The 15,025-nt window shown below is 43.9% G+C and overlaps 1 protein-coding gene across 2 annotated transcripts in view; it reads left to right on the forward strand.

The window, feature by feature from the left end:
• The window catches only part of PDE7A (phosphodiesterase 7A), a 73,161-nt gene that overhangs the window by 28,989 nt on the left and 29,147 nt on the right, over positions 1–15,025 (forward strand). The window contains exon 3 of one of the 2 annotated variants that reach the window (XM_066623769.1): positions 4,706–4,789. The exons of the other annotated variant lie outside the window; for it this stretch is intronic. Coding sequence (XP_066479866.1) covers positions 4,706–4,789 — 84 coding nt within the window. The remainder of the gene's footprint in view (positions 1–4,705; positions 4,790–15,025) is intronic. 2 annotated transcript variants of the gene reach the window in all.

A 15,025-nucleotide genomic window follows, 5' to 3' on the forward strand; every position in this document is an offset into this window, starting at 1 on the left:
CCACTGAGGCAAAAATTGAAATAGACATGGACCACATGCAACACCCTCCCACCCCTACACATAAAAAAATACAATTAAATTTGTAATAATTAAAGAAATATTTATAGAGAAAATTTGCGGGTTGCTGATTTTGTTGCTGCTGTCTGTTCTCCCTCTCTGGTGATCTATGGGGAAACATCTTCTGCGTGAGTGCTCCTTCCATGAACTGTGGAAGAGGCTGAAGAATGGACCTCCCATAGCCGCAGCCGACACTTCAGTGCCGGCTGTGGGTGGTCCATTCTCTGCCCTCTCTGGTGGTCTGTGAGGGAGCGTCTCCCAAGCAAGTGCTCTTCCATACGCTACCAGAGCCACAGCTGCCACTTCAGCCAATTATCATAGCCAGTGCTCCAGTGCCAGCTGCAGTTGCAGGCAGTCCATTCTCTCTGGTGGCCTGTGGGGGAGCGCTCACTCAGTATGACACTGGAAGTGAGTGGAGGGGATTTTTTCCCCTGAGACCTCACAGACCACTTCTCAGGGTTTTGCGGACCATAGGTTGTGAACCAGTGGAACTAGAACCATAAAGGAACTAGAAGTTGGGTGCCTGTGCATGTCTGTTAATAGCAGTCTGAGTTTGAATAGTTGAGACATGGGATAATAGCACACAGAAAAGAGGGTAGAGGGAAAGTCCGTTTGTAAATAGCTTGGAGGTAGAGATTAGGATTTGAGGGGCAGGATGTGTGTCATCAAGTTATTAAAACAAACACGAAGCCTTCCCACACTATAGAGCAGGGGTGTTCAAAGTTTTTGGCAGGAGGGCCACATCATCTCTCTGATACTGTGTCGGGGGCCGGGGAAAAAAATTAATTTACATTCAAAATTTGAATAAATTTGTATAAGTTTACATAAATGAATATATTAAAGATGAACTTATATGAATGAATGAAGGTCTTGCAGTAACTCAAGGCCTATAAAAGGCCTTACACAAAGCAAGGCTGGCCTTTCCTTTGCTGCCGCTACTGCATCACAGACGTGAAACAAGAAGCAGTGGAGGGAGCCCTCATCCCACAGCTCACGTGAGAGGTCAAACAATCACACTCACGCTGAGAGCAGGTGCGTCGGGTCAGTGTGGGCTCCAACAAATCTCCAGAGGGCCAGAGGTTCATTGGAGACTGTGGGCTCCCTGAGGCCGGCATTGAGAGGCATTGAGGGCTGCAAGTGGCCCCAGGGCCGGGGTTTGGGCACCCCTGCTATAGAGGGATGCTTCAGGAGGAATAAAAAGGGAAGTTTTTTTTTCCCCTTTCATGCTTTCCAACCTCTTTCCCCCTCCTAGGAACATTATTATTATGAATATTTATATACTACTAAGAACAAAAGAACAGCCCCACTGGATCAGGACATAGGCCCATCTAGTCCAGCTTCCTGTATCTCACAGTGGCCCACCAATGCCTGAGGCAGCACACCAGATAACAAGAGACCTGCATCCTGGTGCCCTCCCATGCATCTGGCATTCTGACATAGCCCATTTCTAAAATCAGGAAGTTGCACATGTACATAATGGCTTGTAACACGTAATGGATTTTTCCTCCAGAAACTTGTCCAATTCCCTTTTAAAGGTGTCCAGGCCAGACGCCATCACCACATCCTGTGGCAAGGAGTTCCACAGACCAACCACATGCTGACTAAAGAAATATTTCCTTTTGTCTGTTCTAACTCTCCCAACACTCAATTTAAGTGGATGTCCCCTGGTTCTGGTGTTATGTGAGAGTGTAAAGAGCATCTCTCTATCCACTCTGTCCATCCCCTGCATAATTTTGTATGTCTCAATCATGTCCCCCCTGAGACGCCTCTTTTCTAGGCTGAAGAGGCCCAAACGCCGTAGCCTTTCCTCATAAGGAAGGTGCCCCAGCACCGTAATCATCTTAGTCGCTCTCTTTTGCACCTTTTCCATTTCCACTGTCTTTTTTGAGATGCGGCGACCAGAACTGGACACAATACTCCTGGTGTGGCCTTACCATAGATTTGTACAATGGCATTATAATATTAGCCATTTTGTTCTCAATACCTTTTCTAATGATCCCAAGCATAGAATTGGCCTTCTTTACTGCCGCCACTCATTGAGTCGACACTTTCATCGATCTGTCCACCACCACCCCAAGATCTCTCTCCTTTTCCATAAAAACGTAGTTCACAAGATGTTTTCATATCTAAACAAATGGTTCCCTGCCCCAAATATTGTATCCTCTACATCTTGTATGTGTAGTATTCGTTTCTTGTTTTAACTATTTGGGGTCAGTTCAGAGGAAACTGCAGTTTACACTTTCGGATGATGGTGTGAATGGTCAATGGTATCAAATGATTTCCCTGATTCCTCTCTTGATTGAGGATTTCTTGCTTGAGATCTTGGAAACATGGTATCAAGTTTTGATGCTGCTGTTGAAGTCCTGCATATCTGTTACCTTGGAGTAGTTGTGCTGTGACAACATTCTTCCAGGGACATATTTATATAATTATGACTTACAAAGATTAGGCATAAATCAGTGGTGTAACGTTGTGTAACGTGCTACATGTGAGCTTGCCTTTTGTCTGTGACTTTGTCCTATGTGTAAAGGGAAAAAAATATTTAAAAAGAAACATACAGGTTGAGACTAATTATTTGCGTGGGTTCCGTTCCAAGCACTCACATGGATTAAAAAAAACGCACTATAGCAAATCAATTTAAAAAACAAAGTTTCTTTGCTCCAGTGATTGAAAAACTGGCCTTGCTGACCTTTTGACTCTAAGATAAGAGTCATTAAGAAGACAATCCATCAGCACTTCCCTCAGCCTCTCCCTTCACCAATGCAAAATGATCACATTTCTTTCACATGCTTGGGGAAGGGAGGGGTCGGAAGGAGAGAGAAGGTTTGATGGATTGTTAGCCTGCTACCCTCTAAGGAGGCTGTTGTTAAAAGACTGTTCAGTTTTTAAAACTGATTTTAAAGAGATGCATTTTTCCCCTTCTCCAGGGATCAGCACATTGTTTCTCATTTGCAGGGGCCATTCATGTTGAGTCAAATCCGTGTATAAAAAATCCATGTATAAATAGGCTGGACTTGTATTTATATGTTCTCATGGCTGTTATAAGGTAGTATTGGCCAAGATGCAGCTTGTGTTACCTTCCAGTTGTAGCCCCTTGCACCATGTTGAATGATGCTCCAGCAGATTTCAACCTTCAACCTTGGTTTTGATACAGATAGGACAAATGGCTTGCAGTAAGAACATGATATTGAAAAACTGGAAGTGCCTGTGTGGCACTTTGAATTTGGTCCACTGCACACAAAAATAATAAAACTGAATCTGTTCAGTCTTTTTTGCGATTTGTACTAATGGCTTATTACTGATGATCAAGATATTTGAACTGCTGTCAGCACTGGTTATAGCTTGTTTGTATTACAAGTCTTATTTTTATTCTCTCTCTACCAGAAGAGGTTCATGAAACTCAAACTTAGGCACACTTAACCGCAATTTGATTGTTCATTGGGAATTTTATGCCGGTTCAGCTTTATGGTATGCTCAGCATGTTTGAAGTAATTGTAACAAATCTCTCAAGGACATTAAGGGATATTAAACATGTTCTGCAAAATCATACTGTAGTATAGTAAAATACATCAAACAAAAAATGTGTATGCTTGACATCTGGTATCTTTAGTAACATCAATTTTTTTCGAAAAAACAAAACAGTTTTTCACCAGTATAGGTTCATTTAAAAAAATTGGGCAAAGGGAACACAAATGTTGCTGGAATAAAGTGCAACAAATGATTAGTCACTTTAAAACAGGGGTCTCCAAACCCCAACCTGGGGGCCAGATGTGGCCCGCGGAGAGCCCCTATCTGGCCCGTGACCAGCCTCTTGTCCCCTGAAAACCTCTGGCTCACTTGGCCAAACACGACTAGAACTATGCTCTGGTTGTGTCTGGAGGATGTTCAAGGGCCAGAGAGGTTGAATGAATGATCCCATTCATTCATTTATTCACTCATCTAAGTTCCATCTCTTATTTAAATAAATTTTATATTTAAAATTTTTTTCTGGCCCTCAACACCATGCCCGATACTTGATGCGGCCCTCTGGCCCTTGAACACTCTTCAGATGCAACCAGAGCATAGTTCCAGTCATGTTTGACCAAGTGGGCCAGAGGCTTTCAGGGGACAAGAGGCTGGCCGCGGGCTGGATAGAGGCTTGCCGCGGGCTGCATCTGGCCCGGGGTTTGGAGACCCCTACTCTAGAGTAATACAGAATTTTGGAAAGGTATTGTAAAATGTTCAGACATTTAGGTGCAAGTAAGGAAACGTCTATGGGAACTTTTGTTTTTCTTAAAAAGATCATTTTGGACAAGAAATATTATAATCAACGGAGGATGAAATAGTTACCTTTTTGTCCTTGTTTGAGGTATGTTTTCAGCATAGTTGTGTAGCTTAGTGTTTGCAAGTGTTTCATTCAAGTACATTTACATACATTTGGCTATGCCTAGACAGAAAAGTATTTTATGACAGTTATGCAATTGCATGTTTGAAAGAGCCTCAAACTTTGTTTTGCAATATCATCACTAAAACAAAATACATTGCATAGGTTCATTGTATGACTGTTACACTACATACATAAAACGTCTACACCTTGCAGCTGTACTCAGTTGCAATTTTCTCTATAGCTCTTCGACACGGTGTATTTCACTCTTGACCCTATTTCTAGGAGATGTACGAGTAAGAAGTCGGGCAGGATTTGAAACAGAGAGAAGAGGTTCTCATCCATACATTGATTTCCGTATTTTTCACTGTAAGTATTTAATAGCAGAATGATAATGAAGGATTCCATTTGTGTTTGGCTGCTGGACTTCAAGTAATTGATGGCTGATTTAAATGGAAATTTTCTGCCAAATATGTCATTTCTGCTTGAATAAATTATGAAACATACATAATATGCAGGATAGTATAGTGTTTTTCTAAATGCATCTGATGATTTGCTAAAAATGTTCCTTTTAAGATGAGACTAAAATGTCCAAATACTTCAGTCTGCCCAGTATAGTCAATTTGATAGGAGGCTGCTCTGCTTAATCATTTCATAATCTTATTCACAAGCATTTAATCATTTCAGCAACATTATCCATGAACTAATAACATCCGTGCAATATGTTGGTGGAAGAAAGAGTAATTCATCACATAGTCCCTGTTATATAGTGTTGATTTCTCTATGGCAGTGATACCAGGAGTGGTACCTTTATACAAAGGTTGGGGAACCAGTAAGTCTTTGTCAAGTTGGTGACATGGCAGTGACGGTGGCAACGGCACTTCTGGGATTGCGCTGCTGAGAATAAAGGGGGTTTCCAACTTACCTAGGAGTTGCGCCAGCCCTCTGGAGGGTGCGGGGGGTGCAGCTCCCTCTGTGGGCCACCTTGTGTGTCAGAATGGCTCCCTGGCACGATTGCGACCCACCTCCAGTTTTCATCACAAAAGCAAAAGTGGATTGTAATTGTGTCAGGGAGCCATTCTGAGGCACTGGGAGGCCTGCAGAGGGGGCCGTGCTCCCCTCACCCTCCAGAGGGCTAGCGTGACCTCCAGGTAAGTGAGCAACTGCCCTTTTATTGGTGGTGGCGCAATCCCAGAAGTGCCATGGCCACTGTCCTGCCATAAATGCTGGTCACCACTCTCCTGAAGGGGAAATCGCTAGTTGTCCTGAAAGGGTCATAAATCCAGAAATTGGAAAACACTGCTCTACAGCATACTGAATAACATGTCTTCATGCTGGTGTAATTCATTTTAAGGAGTTCTATTATATAACTGAATATTGCAATAGTGTGAAATCCCAGTGACGATACAGTGTGCAGTACAATACGCTGCTGAAGAACTGGGTTTTTTTTAAATTAAATACTGTTGCTCCCAGTAACAGCTACTGTTGAGAAACTTTCCTGAATTTAAGTGAACTGTTTGTTCCTATAAATGAAACCTTGTGTTAAAGAACTTCAAAAACCAGAGCTGAACTTGAGACAAGTTGCAGACTTTACTGCAATATTTACAGTCCAGTACAGGCATGCGCTGCTTAACAACCTTCTGCTTAACAATGGACCACATATACTATGGTGGTGGTCTATGGTGGTGGTCTTCATATACTAAGAAGATGGTGGTCAAAGCATAACAAAGAGGCTCTTAATGAGACAGTCAGGACTCCCATAGCCTGCAGCAGAGTGTCCGTTTACCCAACAAAGAGGCTCTTAATGCAAAGAAGAGGCAATCTATCTCCAGTAGCCTGTGCAGCCAGTTAGTTTTTGGCAGAGAGTGTCTGTTTACACAACAGGCACTCTGAAGGCACTAGCTTCGGCTGAGTGTTCCAATCTAATCGCATAACAACGGGGATTGGAAAAGGTATCTCTGTGTTTATTGGCCTATTGGAGATCCACATTGTCATGTCAGTTACCTGTTCTAATGGCAAGAAGATGTTTGTGAGTTCTACTCCCCTCCCACAGTTATGAAGTATAATATTTGATGGCAGGGAATCAATGACCTTGGCCTGTTTAAGAAACCACTATATCTAGGGGAAGATATTTCCTCTGGGCATGGCATGGAGGCAGCACAGAATTAACAAGGTTCTTTCGAAAGCATGACTACTGAGTCATTAGTAGTAGCATGAGAATGAGTAGTCGCAAAGAATGAGGTTTGAGCATACCTGAAAGAAATTCTTAGATATATCTTTGGATTTCTTAGATTTTAGTTTTGAGGACATTTTATTCATGTTCCACAAATATTTAAAAATGATCAAACAGGACTGAAAGCTGCTTTCTTACATAGACTGACAATGTTTCTGATAAGGCTTAGCTTCACTTAGACTTTTGTCTAAGGAAGTTGCATTATGCATGGGACTATTTCAGGGGGTATTCTTGCTGTTAAAAGGGGGGTAAACAAAATTGTAAAAATAACCACATGATCTTTCATTCATATTTTCTGAAGAACTTTATTTGCTGATGCTAGTGATGAACTGGAATAGTTAACTGGAAAAATATTGGATATTTTGTCAATTAAATCAATTCTGCTGTCATATTCCTATTCTCTAAAGTTTAGAGAAAACATGTATAAAGCCTGCAACACATTCTTGATCTCCAAGCCATGATCAAGAATATGTTGCAGGCTTTACACATGGTTCTCTCCTCTTGTGCATGGTTCTCTCCTCTTGGTACTCCTTCTGTGATCTGTTGAAAATATAGTTTTTGATGTTTGCATTAGCGTAACTGTGTTTAGAAATACAGATTGCAAACCTCCTTCAAGTCATGGTTTTTAAACAAACTTTAATTATGACCAATCTTGGTTAGGATAACAAAGCTATCCATGACGCAGAAGTAACACAGTCCTGTGATTACATAAATCCATGGATGAAAAGGGGAGAACTTATGCAGTAGAGGAGAGGGGAAAGATAGTTAACCACAGATTTGTATGCTCCTTTATCTCTAAACCAGGGGTCTCCAAACATTTTGGCCAGAGGGCCACATCAAATATCTGGCACGGTGTTGAGGGCCGGAAAAAAAATTTAGATATAAAATGTATATAAATAAATAAGAGATGGAACTTAGATGAGTGAATAAATGAATGGGCTCATTCATTCAAACTCTCTGGCCCTTAGAACACCCTCCAGATTCAACCAGAGCACAGTTCCATTCATGTTCGGCCAAGTGGACCAGAGGCTTTCAGGGGACAAGAGGCTGGCCACAGGCCAGATTGAGGCTGGCTGTGGTCCGCATCTGGCTCCTGGACCGGGGTTTGGAGACCCATTCTATAAGCCATGGTTTGGAATGTGATGACTTTGTTGAGTTTTCTCCACTTTTACTATTCATGTCTTTGCGCAGTCTGTGATGGGTTGGATTGCCCTCCCTCTTACTTCCTCTGTCTCTTGTGCCCTTGTGTGTGCAGAGTTGGAGGGAGTCTTGCCTGAGAGTTGGGGAAGGTTGGAGCAAGGATGTCTTTGAAAGCATGCTTCTGGAGAGCCCACTGCAGGGATATATTTGCCTTCCAGTAATGTGAAGTTTGTAACTGTTATTAAAATGTGTCTCAGGAATACTAGATGTTAAGATAGTGATTTAAAAGGAAGGAAACTTGTTTGCTCCACTCCTGTAAATAATTTCATTTGGAGTCTTGTAAAGTGGAGAACCAGACACTTTCCAGAAATTGGTGGTTTGTTACATGTAATGTTTTATTCATTTCATAAAACATGCCTGATCTTGTCTAATCTCGGAAGCTAAGCAGGGTTAGGCCTGGTTAGTATTTGGATGGGAGACCGCCTGGGAATACCAGGTGCTCTAGACTTATACCACGGGTGTCCAAACCTTTTGGCAGGAGGGCCACATCATCTCTCTGTTGCTGTGTTGTAGGCCAGGAAAAAAAGAATTAATTTACATTTCAAATTTGATTAAATTTGCGTTAATGAATATGTTAAAGATGGAACTTATATGAACGAATGACGGTCTTGCAATAGCTTAAGGCCTATAAAAGGCCTTGCACAAAGCAACCGAGCCTTTCCTTTGCTGCAGCTGCTGCATCACAGCAAACAGCAAATAGTGGAGGGAGCTGTCGTCCCACAGCTCATGTGAGAGGTTGAACAGTTGGCTGAGAGTAGTTGCATCAGGCCAGTACAGACTCCAGCAAGTCTCTGGAGGGCTAGAGGCTCATTGGAGACTGGGGGCTCCCTGAGGGCTGGATTGGAAGTCCTTGAGGGCCACAAGTGGCTCCAGGGCCGGGGTTTGGGCACCCCTGGCTTATACCATAGTCTTTTGAGACTGAAGGTTGGCAACCAAAACTTTGGTTGCGTCTTTCATAGAAAATACACTGGCTTGTAATCATTTAGGGCAACAACAAATCAATAAGTAACAAGATTCACAGCCCAGTCCTGAGCTCCCGTGGCATACAGCTTCGACGGCACAAAAAACTGCTGCCGCATCTTGCGTACCAGCGGGAGCTGCAGGTGGCACTTCAGGAGAAAGGGACTTTTGGCCCCTTTTCCTGGGTAAGGGAAGTAGCCCCACAATGGGGCTACATGATTCACTGCCAACCAAAGGTCGGCGGTGAGGGAAGAGCGTTCGTGTTGGGTGCCGAGCCCCACACAAACGCGCAGGATCTGGTGGAGCATAGCTCCACTGGACCTGCCTAGCTCCCTCCCTGCTTCCTTCGCAGCACACCTTCCGACCGCCCTCCCCGCATCTCCTGCCTCTCCACTACGCCTCCTCCCTGTCCTCTCCTCACCCTCCACCTGCCTCCTCCCTCCCCAGAACACTTCCTCCCCGCCTCCCCCTCACCCCTGCTTACATTGCCGCGCCTCAGCGGTCTGTGTGATCGCCGAATGGCCAGGCTCCCGCCCGGTGCTAACCCAGTGCCGGCCAGCGCTGGGCTAATATGGGCGCTGGCCCAGCGTTAGGCCTCGCATACTTGTCTTACAGCAAGTTTGCGACAGTGCGTGCCTGTGGTAAGGATTGGGCTCTCAGCCGGTAGAGGTGGTGAAAACAAAGGGGCAAACTGAAATCACATTAATCTGAAGTTAGAAAGGGCCCGGGAAAATGTTTTATTTAGCTGATAACAGGAAAAAAGATAGAGAAGTAGGCTTCAGGTGAGCCTTTCTAGGGAGAGTGTTCTAGAAAGATTTCTCTCTGTGGATAAAGTGATTTATAGTCCTATATTATATTTTTGTTAACATTTTTCTCCAAACTTTCCCAGAAAAGTTATGTAGAATATCAGGACAATCACAGAAATGAGCTAAACAAAGCTTGAGGTTTATCATGTAACGAATATACAGTTAAAGCAGAGGCACCTTTTAAAGTAGTGTCCTCTTATATTTAGCTAGGGGAGAGCAACCATCTTCACTCCAGTATGGCACCTTTTTCAGTGGCTGTTGCTAGTGCTAATTTTTTTTAGATCATGAGCCTATTAATTTATTTTTACTGTATAAACCATTTTGTGAGCTACTCCTGTTGAAAAGCAATATGCAAGTAGTCTTATTCTTTTTCTTAATTATAATAATAATCTTATTATTTTTATTAATAAAATTAAAAATAATAAGATTATTATTATTTGCTTAGATGTTTGTAACAAGGGTATTACTCTAATGTTCCAGTTGGTCACTAATTTTTAAAGGCAAGTCATATTTTGAACTTGGCAAAGTTCAAAATTAACAAAATTTTGCAAAATTAACTCTGTGGGCTGAGACACAGGCAGTGGAATATCTACCTTCTTTCTCAATGTGAATAGCGGCAGAGGTCTTCCTCAGGGTTCTCCCCTTAAAACATTCTGTTGTTTCCATGTGGAAGGCAAGACATAGAACTGAACTTAAGCAGCTTAGCTGCATAAAGGAAGAACTTTAGCAGAGGCAGTGTTCATGTTCAGATCATATGTGGTGTGGGGGTGGGAGCTAAAAAACCCACTGAGCATGAGGCAGCTCCAGTAAAAATGGGGATAACTCTGAACAATAAGCTAGAAAAACCATTTTAAGCAAAAGCTCCTAGAGAAACCTCAGTTGAAATTCCTAATGGGTATGGGTTTGGGGCAGTGAGAAGCCCTGAGGACTGGATTGCATCTGGTTGGTAGTTTCTTATCCCTGCTCTATCACGATGTTGGTTTTGCTAGCTAATTAGATCTTTGAAATAGCAAGCACAAGTTAAGCCATAATTTCAATGTATGGTTGTTAGTTTCTGGTTCATATTCCAGATGGAAAGCATCTGTCTTTATTACTGAATAATAGCTTCTTATATTAAATGTTTTGTTCTGTTCTCTGTAGTACTCCTGCAAGACATTACATTGTAATAAGCACAGTCATAATGAGTATTTTTACCTCTGACTAATTGTGTGGTAGGCAAGGATTTATGTATAACCCTGCATTCTGTTATGAGTGATCACTTGTCTAAATCTGGCTCTCATTGTGGTTATAGCACAACAGTGGCTCCTGGCAACAGTTTTGTAAATGAAAATTGTAAACATGGATGATATTAAAACTACTAGTTAGTGACAGAAAGATAGGACAGATAATAACATCAGGAATACAAGTTTTCAGTCCAGAAAGTAACTTTACTTTTACTGATGGTGTACTTTTAGTGTATCTTGATGGATCAGTCTGATGTCAACAACTGAGGCCCAGAAGTGTTGTGACGTGTACAATTAATGTTGGGCATTGGACACTCTATAAATAACAAAGTGGTGTATGTCATTCTTGAGCTGTTTGAATTATTTCAAAGATGAATATTGTCAGAAAATGGTTGCCAATTTGCTGTATAACTGATCAAAACACATTTTGGTTCTTCCTTTTTACTTGGGCCTATTCTTGAAGTCAAGTTCATTACATACGTACCCAAATACATGTGACTGTTTTGCTAATACATGGCTGCTTGGAATATAGGAATCTCAACAGCATAGCAGAATTTAATGTGCTTTAAACTCAGATGAAATTTGCCTGAGCAACTATTGACAAAGTAATGGAACTCGGAATGTGCAGCTACTTATTTATGTACTACATTAAAGTCTTAAAATTGGACAAAGAGACTAGAGCTTGAAATTTCCAACTGATTTTAAGATTTGACTGATTTAAGCTGCTATCCCCTCGCCTCTGGGTGCTTTTCTAAGCCTTGCAGAGGCTCAGAATGACCAAAACAGGCAAAAAGATGCAACTTCTGGTTTCCTGAGGAAATCAAAAGTGACCTTTTTGGCCTTTATAAGGCATTCGGAGGCCTGGGAAAGCCCCTGGATGGCTTCCCTGGGCCTCCGAATGCCTTAGAAGGCGAGTCGCTTCATGTGTCCATCGGGAAACTGGAAGTTGCGTCTTTTTGCCCATTTCAGCCATTCTGAGCCTCTTCAAGGCTCAGAAAAGCCCCCAGTGGGGAGGGGATAGCAGTACCCCTCAGTTTCTGAGGCTTTGCTTAATGTCAAAACTTTGCTTGACAATAGGGATGTGGGAACGCATCCCTGTCTTTAAGCAACTCACGAGTATACTTTCTCATAGTTGTTGACTTGATCAGGGATCAGTAGGCAGTGTGGAAGTTAATTGACATACTTACCCTGAATTCTTCAGGCACTATTCTAGTGTTTAGAATATTTCTGATGATACAGATGGATTATAAATTGATGACTCGGTTGCCAATTTAAAGAAAACTGGTACTTCTGCTTAAATTCAATTGGTATAATAATAATTGTCTAAACGTGATGCATCTTGGTGCATCTAAATGTGGTGCATCTTTGACTGAAGTTAAGTCAAAATTGGCTTTGAAAAAGTGCAAGAAAAACCTATCATAAGTGAATGGGGGAAATAAAATTATAAAATATTAACTGGTGTAGCTTCAGATGTCTGTGTGTGGCTTCAGATTCTCTGGAAGGTGTATCTGGAACTCATTATCTTCAGTTAAAGTAAGAATAATTCTATTTTGGTTTATTTTGAAAAAAATTAAATGTACTGGTCCTTTTTTTGTCCCATTCACCAGATCATAAGTGGAAATGTTGACTTGTATTTAATCTGCTGAAGCAGAAAATACCGTAGATACTTGTCTATAAGGCGATCTCACAGATAAGTTGAAGGCAGATTTTGAGCTGAGAGAACGATGCTTGTGCGGAGGAGCAGCAGCTTACCCTGGAGCCTGTTGAAAGGGGGGAAATAATCTGAGCCATGCCAGTGTCTTGAAGACATTAACAAGCTGCTTTATGTAGTACCGTATTCCATTCCCCCTTAAAGCAACAGAATTGAACATTGTATTGAGTTGCAAAAGACCCAGAAAAAACAAAACCAAAAAAATCTGCAGGAAAGCATTTGCATTTTTAGAAACCTTCCAAAACAAATACAGAACAAATATAAAGCAACATTTACAGTTCACCTCAGCACAATATCCTGCTTCTATTGCTGCCGGACAACTTTTTGTACTGTTCACTGTCCTTTTAAGAGGCACTTCTGGATAATGAGCATGCTCAGAAGACTCTACAACAAAGCTCTGATAAACATAAACAAAGCTGTGTGTTTGTAAGCTGTCTGCAATCACTCAAAGTGTTCCTCAGATGCTTCACAAATCCTCTGCAGGCACTTTTAAAGCTCCTCTGGGCGTCTCCTGGCTATAAGAGGAGGAGACAATCTACACTTGATTTATTGGTAGAAATTTCTCACCTTGTAGGCGAGTATCTACACTATGTATAGCAGTGGTTCCTAAACTTAGCATGGTTACAACACCCTTCTTTCGTGGCAGCCTCTTCTTCTCAGCTCTCCCAGGTGCCGCCATATTGGATTATGCAAGATTCTTGTATGATCCAAGTCACAGTACCTGGAACAGCAAAAGAAGAGACCATCAGGGACATTCCATGGCACCCCTGTGAGTTCAGCACAGTACCCTAAGGTGCCATGGCACACAATCTGGGAACCACTGATGTATAGGTGTTTAATCCTGGGGATTTTTTAAAAGTTTATGTATCACATTATTAGAGTTGTAGTTAGAACATTTGACTTTATACAATAATGGTAATAACTCTGTTTTCTTTAGCATTGGATGGCTCTCTCTGATTTGGAAAGAAGCATGTGACCTGGGGGGGAGTGAAAGTTATCAGATATGATGTGGGTCCTGTTGCTCCTTTCTCTGGGAAGGAAGGCTGGCATTCCTACTACTGGAATGCCTCTCCTCCTGGAAGGTAAGATTGTAACCTCTGTAAACGAATACTCCTCCCATGTTAGGGGCGTCCCATGGTATTCCCCAGTTCCGGTTCTATCTTCTAGGAACGAAGATGGACCTCTGTCGTGCTCTGGCACGACATCAGTATTTTTTCCTTTTTCCTTTTATTTTTTAAATTTTTTCTTCTGCCTTCTTCCTTGGCGCAGGGGGGTTGAACTCCCCCCCACCTCCCAGGCTCTCAACAGCAGCCAGAGCCTGTCTGCTGGTGGGACTCAGCGCTTCACTTTGAGCGGGCAGGAACAGCGGGTTAAGGCAGCGTGGGAGGCTTCTGACCCCCTCCCTGGAGTGGAGTCGGCGGCAGACCCACACCAGCAGCTGCAGCAAGGAGCACCAGAGCCATGTGGTGAGCGCCATCTTGGGCCCTCCCCCCCTTCCCCACGGGAGGGACTCAGGCTGGTGGCAGCCCAGTGGTGGTGCGCACCGCAGAGGCTCGCCGAGGTGGTGAATCTCCCACCGGTTGCCGCCCCCCCAAGTGGGGGCGGCGGCGGTGGCAAGGAGGCGGCAGGCGGCAGGGTCCCTCCCTCAACCGGCATGGCCCCCTGCAGACTTCCAGTAATGGCAGCGGCGGCGGACCCAATAAGCCCCCAGACATCACAACCACCCCTTCTCTGCAGCGGTGGGTGAGCGCGTGGGGGGGAGCAGGAACACCAACAGGTAGCGTGCCAGGCGGGCAGCAATGCAGCACCCCTCACAGCGCGATTACCTTAGGGCAGGCACCCCTCCCAGGTGGGTCGCATCGAAGGCCCCCCCCCTCCAGGCAGCACCTCCCATGCGGGCTACCTGCCCTACCCCACAGGACAGGCCTGCTAGGCAAGGGGGGGAAGTACGGTGGGAGGAATGGTGAGCGCCCAGGCAGGCTGAGCTGACCCCCCCACCTTTTCCAGTTTTACAGCTTCGCAGACCCCCCCCCCATGGAGGACGGGAACCTCAGTGCCTGGGGCCACAGTCCTAAGGTGGACAGGAGGAGTTCCAGGACCCACCTGGCACCGCAGTTAACTCAGGGGACATGGGCCTACCATAAGCCAGTATGGGCCAGTCCAAGGGGGAGATGTCTGTGCTGCCCCGGTCCAAATTGAGGCCATGGTGCGACAGATCCTGGGGCAAGCCAGCAGCCCCGGGCCCACGGGGGGGCAAGAGGAAGCATAAACGCCCCCCATCATCATCCAGCTCCGATTCCAGCAGCCCCGAGAGGGAGCCCCTCCTCACGCAAGCGGTGTAAGGCCAAGGGTGCAAAGGGGGAGTCAGATAAGCCCAACTGCCGAAAGCGGACCAAGGAACCTCAGATCCCTGGGAGTCAGTCACCCCCGACCTGTCTGAGGGCTCCAGGGAGGAGGGGGAGCTCACTGGTG

This window comes from Tiliqua scincoides, chromosome 4 (genome assembly GCF_035046505.1).
Source record: "Tiliqua scincoides isolate rTilSci1 chromosome 4, rTilSci1.hap2, whole genome shotgun sequence".
NCBI lineage: Eukaryota > Metazoa > Chordata > Lepidosauria > Squamata > Scincidae > Tiliqua > Tiliqua scincoides.